Source organism: Coloeus monedula (assembly GCF_965178545.1).
Source record: "Coloeus monedula genome assembly, chromosome: 11".
Lineage (NCBI taxonomy): Eukaryota > Metazoa > Chordata > Aves > Passeriformes > Corvidae > Coloeus > Coloeus monedula.
Window position 1 is genome coordinate 9,739,147 of NC_138791.1, and position 19,243 is coordinate 9,758,389.

Consider the following 19,243-nt stretch of genomic DNA (forward strand, 5'->3'; position numbering starts at 1 on the left):
AGCTGTCAGCACCTGAAACAGCCCTCCTGGCTGAACTGCAGCTGGTTGGACTGCTCTAGGATGGGAAGATGAGTGATCCAACACAACGGCTGCATCTTGAGCACTGTTACACTGGGAAAGTTCTTGTCAACCAGTTTCCAGACAGCCCTTTAGTGAACACAGTGGAGATGGACAGAGGACAGATGGACAGATGAACCTTGGCAGGTTCCAGCCAAGGTCTGGCATGGCAGAAAGTGAAACACTGCTGGTCCAGAATGCTGCTTGTGTTAGTTTTCCAAGGGGCTTTGGCATTAATTTGGGGAAAACCACATATTACTGAATGTAGAACTTCATCTATTCAGGGGCATCTGCCATTTGACAGGCAAACTCAGAAACAACCTGTGACATGCTGGATAAGCCCAGGACTTGCAGATGTAGTGTGTTAGTTTATGATCACAATAAAGGCATAAGCTAAACCCTGCTAATATGAATGAAAAACCCTTTCCTGCAAGCTCTATCTGCCCCTTTTTCCCAGATCACACATGCTGATCGATTAGTTGGTATCTGCAGGCACGTGCTCATGCACCCCCAAGCAGGTGCACTGTGTGTGTTGTGTGTGTATTTGCTCTGTGCTGAGCTGAAGTCAAACAGCTTATTATGAGATGCAGAGAGCCCTGCTGCTCTCTCAGGAGTGTGCATGCAGCTTGTTGAGGTTAAACTGGATCAGGATCTGGCCCATCACACCATTTTCAAATCCAGGTGCTCTTTGAAGCCAGACTGACCCAGCATTTGCCAACAACCACAGTCCCAAGGGGAAGATGACCACAAGAAGGGACACCACTTGTCTCCATAAAGCCCTGTCTCCTTTACAAGGAGCACCCTTACCATCTTCCATCTGAGCCCAGGCATAGCCTACTGTGGGCAGACCTCACCTCCCCTAGACTCTTGCCTTTGCCCCTGGCTGCCGGGGGCACTGTGCAGTTTGAATCACAGCAGCAAGAAGCCAAGTGCACAAGCTTGGCTAAACTCAAGGTTGTCAGGGGAGCAACTCCTCGTTCCATGAGTGTGGCCTGGCTTGCCGAGCTCCAGAGCCCTGCGGCAAAACCCTCGCTACGTTCAGCAGGAACATGGCTCCAGGAAGGCAGTCCCTGCTCAGGGCAGCATCTGTTTCCACCCCTGTCCAGACCAGACACCTGATGCTGTCAACAGCCAAAGCTTGCTCCAGGGAATCTGAAAAGCTCAGTGGCTGTGAGAGGAGGAACATGCCTTCAGACTGGCATTAACACTCCACTGAGCAGCTGATGCCAGCATTAGCGAGGGCGCAGCTGCAAGAATTCATTGCGCTGCTGGATGCTGGCAACACAACAGGGTGGGAGGGCACAACTGCCTTTGTGCGGAGGATTTGGGAGGCACAGTGAGCAAAATGACAAACAAGTGACTCCAACAATGGCTTTTCTCTGTTGCCACTGCTCACTTCATGTGCCAAGTGAGGTGGGACCGCAGCACAGGAGGCAGGAGAAAGCTGTAGGACAAAGCTGAATGGTGCCTATCAACAGTCCAGTCCAGTAGCAGGGTAAGGAGTTAGGAAAATCAGGAGTCCCACTTGATTCTCGTGTATCTCTCATGGTTTGCAGTGACGTGTTTGGCCACCTCTTTGACTGTGGGTCACTTCAGGCATAGCAGAGGCTTCACAAGGTTGCAAGGGTTTAGGAAGCATTTTCTATTTCTCCAGTGCAAGACAAAACCTCTTCCTCCTCCTGCACCCAACATTCATCGACACAACACACCAGTTCGCTTGACAAGCTTGTTTTATCCCTTGTAATTGTTGGTTTTGCTCTCTCAGGGCCAGGACCTTCCCCAGCAAGGTGTGTGGGTTCCCACAGAGCTGGGCACAATGTAGAAGTGCTCAAAGTTGGTATCCCCAAGGACTGTCTCTGTGGCCTCTGGCATTAGGAGGTAAGGTGCTAACAGCTGTGTCAGCCCCGAGGAACCACACTGGACCTCACCAGGCAGTTGCAGGCCCACAACAGCTCAGCCATGCCCAGCACAGACCCAATCCAGGCCCACATTCAGGGGCAAAGGCTTCCTCAGGCAGGGGAGGTGTACCAGGGAAGTGCCTCTCTGGGTTGCCTGCAGAAAGTCCTGGTAAGACAGAGACCCAGTAGGAAGGGAAAAAAACCAGCCAAAACAGTTAAACAAATACACAGGAGGGAGCTGGCAGACAGAGGAGGCAACACGCAGAGCCAGTTTCAGGCTGAGAGTCATGTGCTCAGCCCCCAGCAGGGCTCAGGCACTGCTGGCTCCAGGCTGGGAGGACACACACACACACAGAGCACCGTGACAAACCCCACGGTGGCAGTGTCGACAGCCAGGGACACCTCTGCTTGGCCAGCACACAACTGCAGCAGCCAGCTCACAAATCCTCCCGAGCTCAGGCGGGAGATGCCATAAGGTCCTGCAACTCCAGCCAGGAAAAGCACATTCACTGCAGAGCTCAGCTGCATCCTGGAGAGGGGTTACTGCTGCTCCCAGACTGGAATCCAAGTGGCAGCCAAGGCATGAGATCAAGGCTGTCTTACCCAAGTGTAAGAAAGAGAGGTGGGAAATACTGTGATGGGACAGTCTCAGTGGGATAACAAACATAAACAGGCAAGAGAGGGAAGGAGCCGCTGCAGGCAGGTCCTCGGTGGGAAAGGCAGCGTTCATGGCACTGTGCAGGGCAACTGTGTCCTGCTATCAGTCCAGTGTCTCAGCTAGAGCTGAGAGCAAGCACTTGCAGTCCCTACTAACCTGAAGAGCAAATGAGATGTGATTGTATCCAAACCCAACCCCACAAATTGCTGAGCAGCTCATGCAGCACCGAGGTTGCTCACTTAAGCTCTTATTTCCACTCTTGGTGGCAGGAGTTACCAAAAGAGGAGGAAACACAGAAGTATTGAAAGACAAATGTATTTAAAACACACATACTAAGAAAATTGCATGTGAATACTGAGCCAATCCTGTCTTCCCTGAACACATCCAGCTTAGGCCTCCTCCACTACCATGCCCCAAACCAGCACCATGGGTACTTCACTCTCAGCAGATGGGTGTGAGAGAGGGTGTTCAGTTTAGGTGTCAAAGGTAGCACTTGGATTCAGTTGTAAATTCACACCTGCTGACAGCTGCACAGAGATAACACCCGCTAGGGCAAGGGAAGCCTCTCCACGCGGGCTCCTGGAGATTCCCCACCAGGTACAGAAGAAGTTTTCACTGCCCACAGATCATCATTAAGATCAGAAAGAGCTATGTTTTGTTTCAGTTCTTATCTCCCTCTGCCTGGGAGTTCTTATCTGCCCTCCTCCCCCACAGAAACCAGCACAAGGTCAGCCCATGTGTGCATCTGGGGAAATGTCAAGTGTCAGGCAAGAAGGCCTGGAGCAGAAAGGCTGGCTGGTTCATGGAGAGTTGAAAGCAGTTTCAATTATCACCCATCAGGCTGTACAGTCACCAGAGATGGGAACAGAGAATCCCTGAGGGTGCTTGCAATCCAAGGGGCATGGATAATGCTTTCCAAATGCTCCTGCTTGGTCCCTCCTGCAGTGGAGCCCGTAACAACTAGTGACAAACAAACAGAAAACATGCCATGTATACGGCCAGCAATTCTCTTCCTGCTGTGCTTAGCTACAAGGCAAAATAGTGAACGAAGTTGCTAAATAGACTTGACAGGGCATTTAACTACTTAATTCTGTTCTGTTTACAAGGTCTTCAGCAGCTCAGCACTCCCTTAATCCATAAGGCACAAAGCAAGCAAGAGGATGTGCAGCCTAGTCCCTCTGGCTCAAGATCCCTGTAGCATTCCTGGAGGGCTGGAAGATGGAGGTCTCATCTCACAGAAGCACGTGGCAGACTCTGCTGCCAGCCTCAGAACTGCTGGACAATCAGCTTCCGCTTCACATCCCGGCTGAACCTGTTCATCTTGAACACTTCACTGTCATAGAAGGCTGAGAGGTTGTGGATGTTGATCTGCCGAGCCTGGGAGGAAGAGGAGGGGAGAGGTAAATGTTTATTTAATCTAAGTAAGAACCATGTGGTTTTCCATAGCAGAGGCTGCATAAAATTTGACAGTCAGCAATCTCTGCTCTGCTCAGCAGGAACCAGAACTGCAGTAGCAGGGGAGACTGCAGGTCAGGAGGAAGGAGCATTAGCAGTGCTGAGCTGAGCCAAGAGAGGATGCTGGCTCAGCATCTGCCTGCTCTCAGCTCGTCCTTTTACTTCCACCAGAGCTAGAATGTAACTCCTATCCAAAAAGCCCCAAAACCTCACCCAGTGGGACAGTCTTGCAAGGGAGACATCAGACTGGGGGTGGTCACCCTGGCAACACCAAGCTGTGGCTTTGCAAGTAGCTACTCTGCACATCTAATGCAAAGAGCAAAAAAGCACTAACCCAGGAATCAAATACAGCTTTAGTGCCAAGCAAAGTCGACACTTTGCACAGAAAGGCCAAGTCAGAAATGCAGCCTTTGGACCAGGATGAAGATGCATTAAGGAGGAGGCAAGTGAGCCTCAGGAGGAGTTGAAAAAGTTCACATGCATAAATTTTTCTGCTTTTGCTTCTTCAAATGCAGATGCCAGGGAACTTGAGTTCTCATTCACCCACATAAGCACCATACTGCAGGATTTACCATTCCAACCCCAAAGCTTTATGGGGGTGCATGAGAACAGAGAGGGAAGAATAAGGTGCTTCCAAACAAGAGAGAAGATACACAGGAGACAATCCTGATGCCAGGTTATATTGATTAACACCAGTCTTTTTTATGGTATCATAATGTAAAAGTCTGAGAATTCCTCTGGTTCTGAGGCTGCAGAGAGAGCATGAACCAGTCCCAGAGGCATCTTGTTATAAGCCCATACCTTGTCCACCAGGTCCTTCTCTGGGACTTCTATGGTGTCTTGCTGGGCTCCATAGCGGTTTCTCTGGTACATCACCTGCTCTGCAACCAGCTGCTTCAGGATGAATAGCAGCAGCTCGTTGTTGTCTCTCTTGAATGAAAGGTAGCGGGAGAAAGTCTGGGAGGGAGGATGAGATGAGCCATGAAGATCAGGAACAGTGACACACCGCGGTGCTCAACATCAACCAACCCCCTCCTCCCACGGAGCACAGGGGGAACCAAATGGCACTGCTGCCACCTGTGCCCTTAGTGCTCCTCAAGTGACTTTGGCCTTGCCAAGCTGCCACCTGCACCTGCAGTGGCAGCCCTTTGACAGCCACGACTCCTCTGCTGACTGCTCTTATTCCCATCTGGAATCTCCGCAGGGGCCCTGGTGCCTCTTGGGGGCCAGCAGTGCACTGCTGTGGAGTTGTGCTGCCCACGGGGACACAGCCACAGGAGGGCTGGCCCTGGGCAAGGCACAAAGCGGCTTCTTAACCCAGACTGCCCTGTGCCTGCCCAGCAGACGCTCACACTTGGCTGGCTGTTTGAGGCCAAAAAGAGAGGCCATGAGTCGTCCAGACAGAGGGCAGACACTCAACAGTGGATAAAAGCCAGCCTGTGGCCAGCCAAGAGCTGTTCGGAGCCAGCCCCTGCTACTCAGAGAACAGGGCAGACTGCACACTAACCCACAGTGAGTGCTGCCCTGTGCTTAACTGTACCCTGAGAGCCCAATAAAAATGTGAAGAAACAAGCTGCCCGCTCAGTTTGATCACCTGGCAGCAGCAGCAGCAGGAGCCCTGTGCCAAAATAGAAGGCAAGGTGTCAAAAAAGAAGAGACATGGCAGTGCTTTTGACTCAGAGGCTTGAAGTACACTTCCTTCTCAGGCGCAACAAAAACATTGCCTCACCACAGACTAACAAGGGGCAGTCACGAAACAGTGCCTTGTTTGGGGTCCCTCCTCAAAGGCACCCAGCTCGAGCTGTTGTTATTATACCATGATTAAATTATTTTAAGTATCCAGCTGTCTGAGTCTCTGCTGTGGGAAACCTGGGGTCAAGCTGGTCAGGAAACCCTGTCTGACTGTGAGGGTGGTGTGTGTAGCTGTGAAGCGGCCTTGGTCCCAGCTCAGGTGGCATTAGTGTGCCTGCCAGAGTGGCTCCTGGATGGTCAGACAAGGAACTCCTTTAACACTTCATACCCCCAGTACTCCATTTACACAGGTTCAGTGCTTGTCTGCACAGGACAGAGCCCCTGCAGAGCATCTCTTCCCACAGCCTGGGCAGTGCAAGGAGGCTGCAGCTGAACCCACAGGGCGCGGGGCGCAGCCACAGCCCCCGGCTCAGCCAGTGCCCCCCTCACCTTGCGCATGCTCCGCATGACGCTGAACTTCTGCGTGTCGATGAAGCTCTCGAGCATCACCCTGATGGCCATGTTGACATCGTCCTCCACCACGTAATCGCGCAGGTGCATCCGGGCGTGCGCCTCGGCCATGCGGATCATGGACTCGATGTGCCGCACCGTGATGGGGATGCTGCCCGTTGCCTGAGAGCGAAGGGGAGGAGGCAACACGTTACTGAGGGATACAAGACATGGGGTCAAAGACAAGGATACAAGACAAGGATACAAGACAGATGCCTTCTGGCCCAGGATGCAGTTACTTTCACACTGCAGGGAGCTCTCCGCACCTCTGAGGGTGACTCAGGCTAAGGAGGCTCTGCCACCTGCTGGCACAGCCACACAGCCTGGCACAGCTTCCCTGTTCATCTGAATTCATCACAGTGCAAGGGGATGTTGCGGGGTCACTCTGTGACACTGTTTAGGGCCTTTCCAAGATTAGCAATCCAGTTTCCTCCAGCAGATTTTAGGAGTTAAAGAAACAAAGAGACAATCAAAAAAGGTATAGTTTTCCCAAGCTCCAAAAATCTCCCTCACACCTCAGCAAACTCCTCTTTCACTTGGAGAGCATGAAACAAGCCTGAGGCATCCCACAGACAAAAGAGAAGGGCATTTCTATAGATAATGGCTCCCTGTAATGTACCAGGAGCATGTGGATCTGAGTGAATGCAAACATCTCCTGTGGGCCTGCCAGACTGGGTGACAACAAAAGGACTTGGCCATGGCAGGCACTGTACATGTGTCCAGTCCATCAGTCTACACATCACCAACAGGCGAGACTCTGCATTTAGATGAAGAATCATCTGTTCAGCAGACACTGCAGGATCTGCCTGTCTCTCACAAAACAGTGGCACAGACTTTTGTGATGGGAATGGCAAGAATGTGTCAACATATGCTGGAGCAGTCTCAGGCTGATTTGCAGTCTAGATACGTACAGTTCTTCCCTCCTTTCCTCAGTATTCTCACCATAGACTCCTTTCTCAGGTCACTGTACATCCTGGCCACCTTGTCCTGGTCCATCTGGTTGAGTTTGGGGTGGACCTTCTCTTTGGCATAGACGATGTATTTCCTCAGGATTTCTTGAGGAATGGGTTCAACCCCGTACGTGTTGGGAAGGATGACCTCATTAGTGTCCCCATTCACTGCCTCCTTGCTGCCTGGGTGGTGCTTGACATGGCTGCCAACAACGAACCGGGCAAGCATTTCATCCTACAAGGGAGCAATGCACCAACAGACACTGAGCACACTCACTGGACAGAAAAAACTCAGTGGGCAGCTGCAGCTGAGCATCCCAACAGCAGCATTAAAGCCCAGCACACACACAGATTCCTGGCACAGCCCCTACCTGCACTGAGTCCACTGTGTCTCTCACCACGCACAGGATGTCGAATCGAGAGATGATGGGCTCTGTCAGGTCTACGTTCTCCGAGAACGTCAGCGACGGGTCGTATCGCCCACCTGGGTCACACAGACAATCCAAGTCAAACAGGCCCCAAGGCTGCAGCTTTGGAGGAAGGACAGACCTCCAGTACATTACTGAAGACTTTTCTGCTTGCTTGATCTGTGCTCCAGACTGAAGGAACCAGGCAGAGGGAAGGGAAGCTGTGCCACAGCTCTCATGACTGTGGATTTATGTTGAGAGCCTGGGATGGTCCTGTAGTCTCTCAACACTTACCTATGGGATTGGCAGCAGCAATAATGGTGCAGCGAGCTTGCAAGGAAGTGACAATGCCTGCTTTGGAGATGGAAATGCTTTGCTGTTCCATGGCTTCATGGATGCTGGTCCTATCCTGATCATTCATCTACAGGAAAGCAAGAATGATTGAGAGTGAATGTATGTCTATACCCCACTGCCAAACACACAAGGAGAATCAGCTCCAGATGCTCTGAAAAGGCAGCCAACTGCACTATGGACCACCAAGGGCCTAAGCAAACTGCAGGAACTTTGGTCATCTGGGAGATGTCACCATGAGTTACAGTGTGTCCTCAGAGGACAGAGGTTACAGCTGGTCCCTTCACAGCTAATCCTTCCCAGAGAGATGAGGCTGGGCTCACCTTGTCGAATTCGTCAATCAGGCAGACACCTCTGTCAGCCAGCACGAGGGCTCCTGCCTCCAAAGTCCACTCCTTGCTGACCGGGTGCTTCTGCACATAGGCTGTGAGGCCCACAGCAGAAGCTCCCTGGCCAGTGGTGAAAATTGCTCTGCTCGATGCTTTCTCCACGTACTTAAGAAACTGGGATTTCGCTGTACCAGGGTCTCCACACAGAAGCACATTGATGTCACCACGAACTTTGTGTTTGCCACCTACAAAAGCAATGGGAAAGTCATGTGGCAGCTGAGTGCATGGCTTGACAGCAACCTTGCCCTGAGCACCACAAAGATGAAGGGAGGGCAACCAGGAGGCATGGCAACCAGTTTACAGGAAAGTTAGGGGGGAAATAAAGTCAGTTTTGGAGACAGGATGTGTCAGCAAGATTAGAAAGTCTGTTTTACAAAGATGACTAACACATCCTTCAGAGAAGATGATAACAAATCAGGGTGCCAGAAGGTCAAACCTCTGAAGGAGCATTAAATGTGACCTCCTAGAGGAGGGATACAAACTTGCCCAGGTTTGTAGCAGGAGCTATTTTCAGTCGTAGCATTTCTACTGTCACACCAGAGTTTTCAGTGTGATAAAACAGCCAGTTCAATCACAGATATCCCTCAGTCTGTCAAACCTTCTCTGTCACCAAGCCACATAGACAACTCTAACCTCTCTTGTTGCAATGGCATAGACAAACCCAGGTCCCTTTGCCCTCCCCAGAGTGAGGCAGGATCAAGGGACACAAGTGACACTCACCTGGATTTTTGGGTTCTCCACCGAAAAGAGCTAAAGCCAAGCCCCTCTTGATATCTTCATGTCCGTAAATAGATGGGGCAATGCTGGCAAAAATCTGAGAGGGAAAGCAGAGGAGTTGTCCAGGGAATACCAGTTCCAGTTCTGAACAGGATTTTGCACAAACATCAGCAAGGTGCCATATCTAAAGCTACACTTAAGGTACTGCTGTCTCCAAAGTGTGAGGGCTTTTTCAAAGGTAACGACCCACCCACTGTTGCCTAAAGGAGCTTCACAAAAATGGTGCTGTTGGGGCATGGCAGATTATTTAGTCTGGTGCTGGAAGCTGCTGCCACTGCCTCCACAACCCTGTTGTACACAAGGTACATCACAGTGGCTGTTACTAGCTCTTGCAAAGCTGGAGACCTTGATCAGAGGCTTACTCACTGCACATGACCAGTACTTGAATGGGTATAACATGAATTATCATCATAGTCAAATATTAAGAGCAACCGGCTGATTTTCTCAAGGGTATTCTGAAAATAACCTGATGCTGGAGACCACTCAAGTTCAAACACTCCTGGCCCAACTGAAGCTGCATCCACTGCAACAGCAGTCACTGCAACAACAGCACAGCCAAGGCAACTGAGTGAAGTCCCCATTACAAAGATAAAATCTGACCCAAGTGAGGCTGAACATGCACCAATCCAGGAGCTTTGTTCTTTCAAGTACTGGGTTCAGGTCTTAGCATATAGAGGAAGCAAAGCTAAAATATCTACCACAACTTAAACTAAGCAATAACATCCCGTTTAGGGGACTGGAGATGCAGTCACTGGCCTCACAGAACACTTTCCCCACTTGGCTTCTAAGACACAGGGAGAGAAAACTGATCAGATATAAGCACTGTCTGTCTCTCACCTGTCTTCCAGCCCTGTTGTGATGTAGAAGGTTCAGAGAAGGAAGAAACAGAAAATTTGACCTCTAAAACTACAAGGAAGTTTCTTATTTACTTCCCTCCTATAACAGACTCTCATCAACAGCTGGCTGAGAGCTACAGAAGACCATTCAGAGAGAACTGGGATTTCTTTAACTGGGTTCCTTTAACCACTGTTTGGCCAGCTGACACATTTCATCCCTTTCTGATCCAGCTGCCAGGTAATGGCAAGCTGTCAGAAGGGATGTCTGAGGCTGACCCACCTTCTCCCCAATTTGCTCATCCTTGGACAGACCCACAATCACTTTCACATCTTCATCAGTAAGCTCCCCAACAGCCAGCTTGTTGTCCTTCTTGGCGATGTGGTTGGCCAGGATCACAGTTGCAAACACTGGGAACCCATTGGCAGTGTTCAAGGAGCCATCGTAGTTGTTGTGGTAGATCCCTGTCAGCTCCTGGGAAGCAGGAAATGCTATGTCAGTGCTTACACAGTACAAAACAGCCCCCTCTCCATTTTAAGGTAAGGCTCAGAAGTAGCTGCTCAAATGCATCTGAGGACAACCCCTCCCCCAAATCCCCACAGATGTTCCCGTGATGTCGCTGTCAGAATTCACCCTGTGCTCTCCTGATACTTGAACAATGTACTCACAATCTCATCTCCTGGCTTGCAGCTGTCCACCAGATCAGCGAGGAGAATGGCATCCTTGGAGCGGGGCAGCCTGCCTGCAGCCACCTTCCCAGGGCTCTCCTGGATCTTGATGCGCTGGTAGTTCTGATAGACCGTCTGCAGCAACAAAATCAAAGTTACCCAGCAAGTCAGCAGGCACCTCAGAGAGAAGGGCCATTCAAGGATTTACTGTACTTCAGTTAGAAAACTACGGACATGGCAGCACGGAGGTTGTGAGGAGCAGTCCCAGGGTGTGATAGGCAATAGTGAGGACAGGAAAGCACTTTGCTGCATCTCACCACTGTGTTTCAGCCTCCACAGTGTTTGTCCACCCAAATACTGGAGCAGTTCCTGGGAGAAGGATGCTCCACTTGTGATTGTTAAATGTGGATACAAATATTGCTGCTAGCAAGAATTTTTCTTGCTTCTTTCTAAGCCTGTGAGACACTTTTCTCTCTCATGAAGACAGTAGCAGAGTTCTATAAACCATGAACACCTGTGACCTTGCAAAGCCTTGTTTATGGTACAGCAGAAAAATATTTTGACGATGGATGTTTTAGGATTTTAGCCAATCACCCCAAGGGGTGGCTGGTCCTTTGTCCAATTAGACTATGAAGAAAAAAGTCTATAAAAGAGTTTGTAAAATATTTAAATAAATCAATCTTGCTGCACAGTTCCTGCCTGCTGGATCTTCTCTCCTCTCCTCCTTACAGCTGTGGGATACAGTAACAGTTAAAGGTATCAAAGCAGAGAATGAAAGTCAGAAGCTCTCCACATCAATGATTTTGCTCTCTGGTTTCCCTAGCTGACAGATCAGGACAGACTGACCCAGCCTGGGAAGGAGAGCTGGACAGCGTGTGTCTGCATTTCTAAAATATGAATAAATAACTGTGTACCACAGAGATGATTGTGGAAAAGACTCAATCCAAACACCTACAGTGTGGCAACAAATTACTTTCGGTTGCTAAACTGAGTCATTCAGGTCAAGAGCTCTAATGGACCTATCTTCACAGCCCCCTGGATGTAGCAGAAGACCCCTCTCCCCACACCAAGTTGTTCAAAGGGTGGGAGCCAAGGCAGGGCTGGGAGGAACAGGCAGTGGAACAGGATGAGCAGCCAGCCTCATCCAGGCAAACACATCATCTCTTACCTCTTCCATGTTGATTTCAAAGGGGCCAAGAGACTGACACTCTGGACAGGAACCGGGTTTCACCTCCTGGTTCTGCGACTGGAAAAAGGGTCCCAGGATGAAGTTGCACTTGCTGCAGTTGTATTTGACCATGCTGAGCTGAGGCAGGACCCCTGTGCAGCTTGTCACCACTCCACTGGTCCGGATCAACTGATTCAAGTGCAGTTGCCTGAGGAAAGACAGATATGCTGGATGCCTGCAGGGCACAGAAAGCAAAACATGCTCCAGAAATACTCTTGCTGCAAGGCACAAGTTTACCTTGGGGATGCTGAAAGTTCATCCTTAGTATGATTTTTTTTCCCTGTGCTAAGCTCAGCAATCCTGTTAGACTTACCCAGAGGTTTAGCTCACAGGTGAGTGCTGAGCACCCCAAAGCCTAATACAGGCCCCACAGCCACTGCTGGTAGCTCTGCTCTTACCGGAGTGACCGCAGCTCTTCCACCAGAGGGAGGTGGGAGATACGGACATGGATCTCCTGAGCGATCCGATCATACTTGGGGTACATGGCCAGCACCACCTCCTTGGCTGCTTCATCAAAGATCTTCAGCATTTCTGCTGGGGCCTCAGGCAGAAAGTAGGCAAGGACATGCTCCTGGGCTGCCAGATCCTCGTAGTTCACCACCAGACTCTCTCTGTTCTCTTAAGAAAAAGATGGGGTGAATTGTAATTTCAGTCTGTTCACTCCTCAAGGAGTTTGCCAGAACAGACAAGCGTGTATCCTACAGGCTGCAGTTAGCAGATCTCTGCACTTTCCCTGAAAAATGTTTAGGGGTTAACACTTTGAAAATGGGTGGAAAAGCCTTTTAAATTTATTTTTCTAACAAATTCTTCATCACTACCAAGCTTGTGATTGTTCCTCTCCAGTTCTGCACAGATACTTCCCAGGCTCAGTGTCCCTGAGATTCAAAAGCCTCAGCCCAACACACAGCTCTCTCAGAGACCTCCAGGAAACAGAAGTTAATAGGAGAGACATTATGTGTGTTGAATGGCTGGCAAAAAACCTGCTGTGTCTTATGTTTGTGGAAATGGATGAGACAAATGCCTTTTATTTCCTAGCTTTATAAAACTGATCCTGTTCCACTGCTCAAGCTTCTGCTCAATATAAAGAAGAAATACAACAAGTACAGCTACATGAGCTGTTCCTAGATGTGACAATTTCTGCTTTTAAAACTCATCAATGACAGCCTTAATGACCGTTTCTTCTGGCAGAGCCTAGTCAGAATACAAGGCTGCAACACTGACATGGTTTCCAAAGTCACAAGGTCTATTTGTGTCCCCTTTCTGGATAATCCAGTTTCCAGTGTGAGAAAGTAACTGGTGCAGACAGCCAGCAATTGTTGTCTCTTTCAGATCACTAACTTGCAGACCACTGTCTGCTGCCCCACATATTCTTCTGCTAGCATTTCTACGATATGAATATTAATGAGGAGCAGACGCCAGGGGCCTTCTAATTAGTCAGCCAGAACCAAAGAAGACACTAGACATGTTTCCATTATTCATTTATCTCCATCAGCATCAGGCTTTCTTAAAGTGCTGATTCAATGTCTGGAACAAAGAGGGTGGGCAGAAAAATATCCACCTCTGGACTGGATCACCACAAAGTACCGTGACCCACATAAAGAGAGAGAGTCTCCAGTGACCCAGCCCTACCTTTGCACATGTCACTGATCCTCTCCTTGAAGACGTTGTGCCCATGGTCATCCACATGGGTCTTCAGGAAGTTCTTGAAGCGGTGATAGATCTCAAGCCGAGGAGCTGCCATGGAAACCCACTCCCTCACTGAGTGCCCTTTCATGTCTTCCAGATTCTCAATGCTCTCAATCATGTCTTCATCCTCCTCCTCCATGCCTTCGGCAGCCCGCTCCGCCAGCCGCCTCTTCCGTGCAGGACGGTCTTCATCTTCATCGTCACTGTCTAAGGGTTGGGAGGAAAAACTGCTCAAGATCTGGGATTCTCATTCCCACTCTTTGGATTAGTCACAGTGGGATTGCATGGGCTGTGGAAGTAAAGAGGTCACAGCCTGGAATACAAACCAAGAGACATCCCAGGCCCAGCCTAAATCCAGTTCTAGACGTGCTCCTACATTTTCCATAACATAGCTAAGATTTTAAGGGTGTGAATAGGAAGAGTTGTATGCAACAGCACACATTCAAGTCCATTAATGCACTGACCAAGGAACGGGCTTAAAGTGCAACAAAGGCCCTTCTATCCAGCCCACAAAAGTCTGTACAGGAGCACCAACACAAACTCTACAGCATACACTTGGTAGAATCCCAACCCTTTGATACAGGCCCAGGATCTTAACTTTGTTTCAGCAGTAACCAGAAGAACACCAAATGAGTTCCTAGGAAATGCAAAGGAAAGGGATCATGCACCAGGGAATCCAGCCAAGCCCACAGCCAGTGATTTCACTAGGAGCCCAGATACACTGGAGCTCTAGAGACCTCCCTGCTAACCTGAGGGTAAAGAGCCCAGCTCCCCGCAAAGGGCTGGGTTATCACCAAGCACTCAGGGTGGCACAGCTGGTACAGTTCATTGCACCTACCATAGAGCAGCCCCCTCCTCATGCGGCCCATGCCCTGCTCCAGCTCGCGGTCCCGCTGCCTCATCACTCGCTCGGCAGCTTCCCGCTGGCTGGCAGTCAGCTCCTCCACATCTTCATCATCCAGGGCCAGGCCCTCTGCTTCATACACATCCAGCTCTGGGATGGGGCGGTAGTCCCTAGCACACACACACAGAGCAGGGAATCAGGCCAGGAAAGCAATTCTGCAGCCCTTCTCTGGCTGCTGCTGGGCAGGTGTCAGGACAGTTGTTCTGCAGCAGGACAGAATTTGTTGAGCAGGAAGGCACTTCCTAATGGAAGACGGCCCGCAGTAAAGGGCTCCAGCTCCACTGTTAGGAATGCCAGCATTCAAGCCTTTGTGCTGTAAAGTTCAGCTTGCCGGCAGGCCTGGCTAAGTAAAACAACATCAAAATTCATGTCTGCAGGAGTGAAGAGCTGGGCTGGATGCACATCATGCATCCAGGCAGATTCTGGTTTACCCACCCTGGACCATGATGGCACTTTGCTCAGTTCTTCCAGGACTCAAATGACACCATACTCTGACCTTTCTCCATTGCCCAGCAGCTCTTCAGCCCCCTCACCCCAGCTACCAGCACAGCAGAGGGACCCACGAGGCCTGAGAGCCCCCTCCACGTCGCTGGCTGCACTGACATCCCCAGCACCCCATCGCCGGACACGATCCCCACCAACGATTTCCTTACCTTTCCATCCCTTCCCCAATGAGCTCTTCCCCTTCTTCCTCCTCTTCGGGGAGCCCCTCGGTCCCCAGGAGCCCTTCGGACTCATCCTCGAAGGGTGGCAGGTCCCGACCGGGGCTGGACGTGAAGGCATCGCCGCGGCGGGAGCTGCGCACGGGGCTGGTCACCGCCGCCTGCGACTCGGAGGAGTCCTGCAAGGACAGGAGAGGGGTGAGGGCAGGGGACCGCGGGGAGAGAGGGGCCCAGTGCCTCCAGAGGCCTCTGCGACGCGGGCCGCGGTCAGAAAGGGGGTATATGGATCACCGATGAGTTATAATAATTAACCCTCCTCGCAAATGGCAAGGGAAACATATGGAGGGGGGGGAGGCGGGGTAAATCCATCCTCCGAGGGCAGCGCAGCCGGAGCGGAGCGAAAGGGTCCGATCCTGCCCCGGCCCAGCTCTCTCCTGTGCGGCGCCGGGCACGCGGGAAACTTCCCTCGGCGTTTCGGGAGCATCGCCGAGCGCACCCCCATTGTCCCCCCCACCCCGAAATCCTCTCTGGACCCTGCAGGGCCGCAGCACCAAATGTCCCGCAGCGGGGAGGACGCGGGGCCCGCACCCCGCGGGGGTGGCACCCCAGCTCCCCTGGCCCGGCCCGGCCCGGCCCGGCCGCTCACCGCCATCACCGCCGCTTCCTGCCCCGCCGGATTCCGCGCGAAAACCGACCCACGTGGTCACAAAAGCGCGCGAAACCTCATGAATAATGGATAGCCGGGACGGGCCCCGCCCCCTTGTGAATATGGATGAGGCGGGGGCGGGAGCCTGGAGCGGGAGGGACCCAGGGCTACCCCCGGTCATCCACGGTCACCGCCGGCCACTCCCGGCCAAGGGCGTTCGGGGGCTGGTGGGCGGCACTGGCAAGCTTTGGCAAACATTTCCCTCTGGGCTCTAGGGCTGTCCTCCTGCCGGGCTCCCGAGTCACCGGAGAGATCCCACTGTGAATTCCCGTGCTCACCTCTGCCTCTTTGGCAGCTAAAATCAAGCCTGGCTTCACCGGGTTTGTCACTGACCCAGTTGAATCACCTTTGTTCTGGTTCTCGCTGAAATGACGACAGGTGGGAAAGAGGTTCTGGCATTTTGTTGTTGGTTTGGGGTTTTTTTCTCTTATGTCAGTCTGTATGTGCTAACAGTAACAGGGAGCTGATTGGAGCTATTCTGGCAACACATCTGTCTCCCCAGCTGTTCAGTGCAGCAAGCAAATGCCATTTGGGAAAGGAACTGAAGAAGAGCACCTGTCCCATAGAGACTGGAAGAGGAATTTAGCGAGACAACACAAGCAATGGGCTGATGTTTGGCAAGGAGATGGAATGCTTCCTCCCAGACCACAGGATCTTGCATAACAGCAGGTGTTTTGGATTTTGGAGATCTGCATTCTTTGAAGCGTTTCTGATCACTATTTAGTATCAGGCTATTTCTGCTCTTGGCTGCATTCGAGCGTGGGACAGTGACCCTGAAACAGGAGACACCAGAAGCAAAAGTGACTGAAGAGGCAGCTGACAATCTGAAATGGCTCTTCCAGGAGCCCAGCTGGATGATTCAGGCTGGTACTAAAATAGCAAAGCAGAAGCATCACGATATAAATAGGAGAGTGGCTCAGCCTCTTCTCTGTGACACATGACAGGGAGCTGGCTGGTGCTCGGCGAGGAACAGACACAGGGACACCCCCAAGATGCCCCCACTTGTAGGGTCCTAGAGACCACCATGGGCTTGATGATCTTAGAGGTCACAGAATCACAGAACCATGAAGGTTGGAAAAGATCCCAAAGGTCATTGAGTCCAACTGTTAACCCAGCCCTGCCAAGCCCGCCGCTAAAACATGTCTCTAAGCACCACATCTGCATCGTTTTTGAGCACTTCCTGGGATGGTGATTCCACCACTTCCGTGGGAAGCCTGTTCAAGGCTTGAGCACCCTTCCAATAAAGAATTATTTCCTAATGTCCAGTCTTTTCCAACCTAAATGATTCTATGGCTTAAGGGAAGGCAGACCAAGACCTGGCTAAGGTGGTGCTGTCTGACAAGGCCCAGATGACACACTGTGATGAGCCAGTGTCACCACAGGGTGCCACTGTCTCTCCAGGCACTGGGCAGGTGAGTCTTCTTCCTGGAAGACCACACACCATGTCCATGTTTTCACTGCTAACTTTGGGTGCCACCTACAAGTGGTCCTGTGCTTGAGCTGGGGTGCTCTGTCTCTTTGACAAGAGCTGAGCTTGGGCAGCTAAAACCGTCCCCAAAATGCTGCCATGTATGGGACAGGGCTCCTGCTACACTGGAGACATGGACTGGTGTATGTGAGAGGGCTGAGATGCAAACAGGGCCCAGGCTGCTTGCTGGGGTGACCTCACCTGAGCACCAAACTCCTGAATATCCAACCACGCCACTAGGATTTTGCAAACTCGTGGCTTCTTGCAGCACAGGAAGAGATCTAGAGACTGAATTCCCCTTGGAAAAAAAAAAAAAAAAAAGGCAGAGACACAGGAGAGCAGCTCAGGTGGTATGCTGTGGTGCAAATTTATGCCCAATACTAGAAATCACTAGGCTGGTAGAACAGCTCTGAAACAAGACAGTCACATCTGTCCCTGCAGTTGCTCAGCACCTGAACAGCGAAGCAGTTTCAGATGAGAAGTAATATCCTGTTCAGTAGACTGATCTAATAAAAGCTGATAGAGTATCTGAGAGAGATAAAATGTCCCAGAAGAGTGGAATTTGGTGATGATACAAAGGTGTAATGCTGCCCTGGACACCATGTCTGCATCTTCCACCTCTGACACTTGCAAGGCAAGTGAGACTGTCAAAGCACAGCAGGCTGCAGCAGGTACAGCAACAAGTGCCAGCTTTCCTTGGGGCCCTGAACATCACCTCTTGTCCTGCTTCAGCCTGGCAACACCAAGTGACACAGCAGGGACAAAGGGAGTGAGCCCTGCCATCTTTATGCACTGGCTGGAGGAGATGACACAGAGAGCAGCAGTGCTCAGCCAAAGTGGAAGGATGTGTGCAGTCAAGGGCATGGAGCAGTCCTTGGAGGTGGAAGAGGAGAGTTATGTTTGCACACACCATGTTGGGGCTGACAGGCAAGGCTGGTTAATACAAAAGAACCGTAAGTGTGGATCCCCCACCTCCTGTTTCACATAAGCAGTGTCACGGTCCTTGCAGTGGCACCCAGCAGTCTCCTGACCATGAAACAGCTCTTGAATCTGGTGTCCAAAATACTGGGCTCTAGCCTCAAACTGAATCAGATGGGAGGAGCAGGTGGATTGGAAAGCAAAATCTCTCCTTCTGACACAGTTATGTGGGAGGTAACATGTTCAACTAGTTAGTGCCTGAGGCTACAAGTGAGAAGACATGGATTTTACTTGTCTGTTACCAAGGCACTTTTTAAGCAGAAACACTCTGCCTCTCTTTAAACAGGAGTGTCCCTTCTGTAAGTCAGAGATCTTGGTGTCAGCCAAGCCTTTGAGCTTGGATCCATAAATGGAACGTGTCAAAATATTGCAACATATCATTAACCTGCATGACAGTGTGAGATGAGACAAGCTAAGGACTGGCTTCTCCTGATGTCATTCCAAAGGCATGACACCAGCATGAAAACCTGTTTCAACCCAGTGGAAATCAGAGGAATTGGGCTGAGGCAGGCAAGTCTCCAGGTACAACACCTTCATGAGGCTTGCTGAGGTGTAGCTGGAAAATTTGACCTGAGAAGAGGATCAAGCAGATTTAAGCTGAGGAAGATCTGTGTGTGAGGAGGGCCTGCAACCCTCTGTATGTGGTGTTTGCTAGAGCAGAATGTGCAAACTTGACCAATGTATGGATCTTCTAAGGAGGCGTAGGCTCTGTACAGCAAACTTCAGCTTAGCAAAAGCCTTGCATTCCTACAGAAGCAAACCCTGCAGCCACGGGTGAGCCACAGGTAGAAAACCATGCCAGAATGTATCCTCCAGTCCTCGCAATGACTCAGATAACAAACATTCTCCTTGAAACTTCCCTGTCAGCCAGCTCTTACTGCTGAGAATAACGTGCTGGTGCTTAGCTGGTTATTTCCTTTAATTTC

At 50.9% G+C, this 19,243-nt stretch overlaps 1 protein-coding gene across 1 annotated transcript; it reads right to left on the minus strand.

Annotated features, from left to right (window-relative positions):
* Positions 1–2,973: 2,973 nt before the first annotated feature.
* MCM2 (minichromosome maintenance complex component 2) lies at positions 2,974–15,826 on the minus strand. The gene is made up of 16 exons (XM_082288661.1): positions 15,812–15,826; positions 15,157–15,344; positions 14,438–14,613; positions 13,543–13,806; positions 12,312–12,531; positions 11,854–12,061; positions 10,686–10,820; positions 10,300–10,491; positions 9,127–9,220; positions 8,341–8,591; positions 7,961–8,087; positions 7,631–7,743; positions 7,252–7,494; positions 6,250–6,432; positions 4,870–5,025; positions 2,974–3,990 (listed from the first exon to the last, which is right to left on the minus strand). Exons 1-16 carry the CDS (start codon positions 15,815–15,817, stop codon positions 3,880–3,882), a joined length of 2,667 nt encoding a protein of 888 aa, XP_082144787.1. The 5' UTR covers positions 15,818–15,826; the 3' UTR covers positions 2,974–3,879.
* Positions 15,827–19,243: the final 3,417 nt, after the last annotated feature.

Coding starts and splice junctions, on each gene's coding strand:
- MCM2 (XM_082288661.1), bottom strand. Junction 13,807..14,437: donor GAGGAGGGGGCTGCTCTATG/GTAGGTGCAATG, acceptor CCCAACCCTTAG/ACAGTGACGATGAAGATGAA. Junction 7,495..7,630: donor ACACAGTGGACTCAGTGCAG/GTAGGGGCTGTG, acceptor GCTCCCTTGTAG/GATGAAATGCTTGCCCGGTT.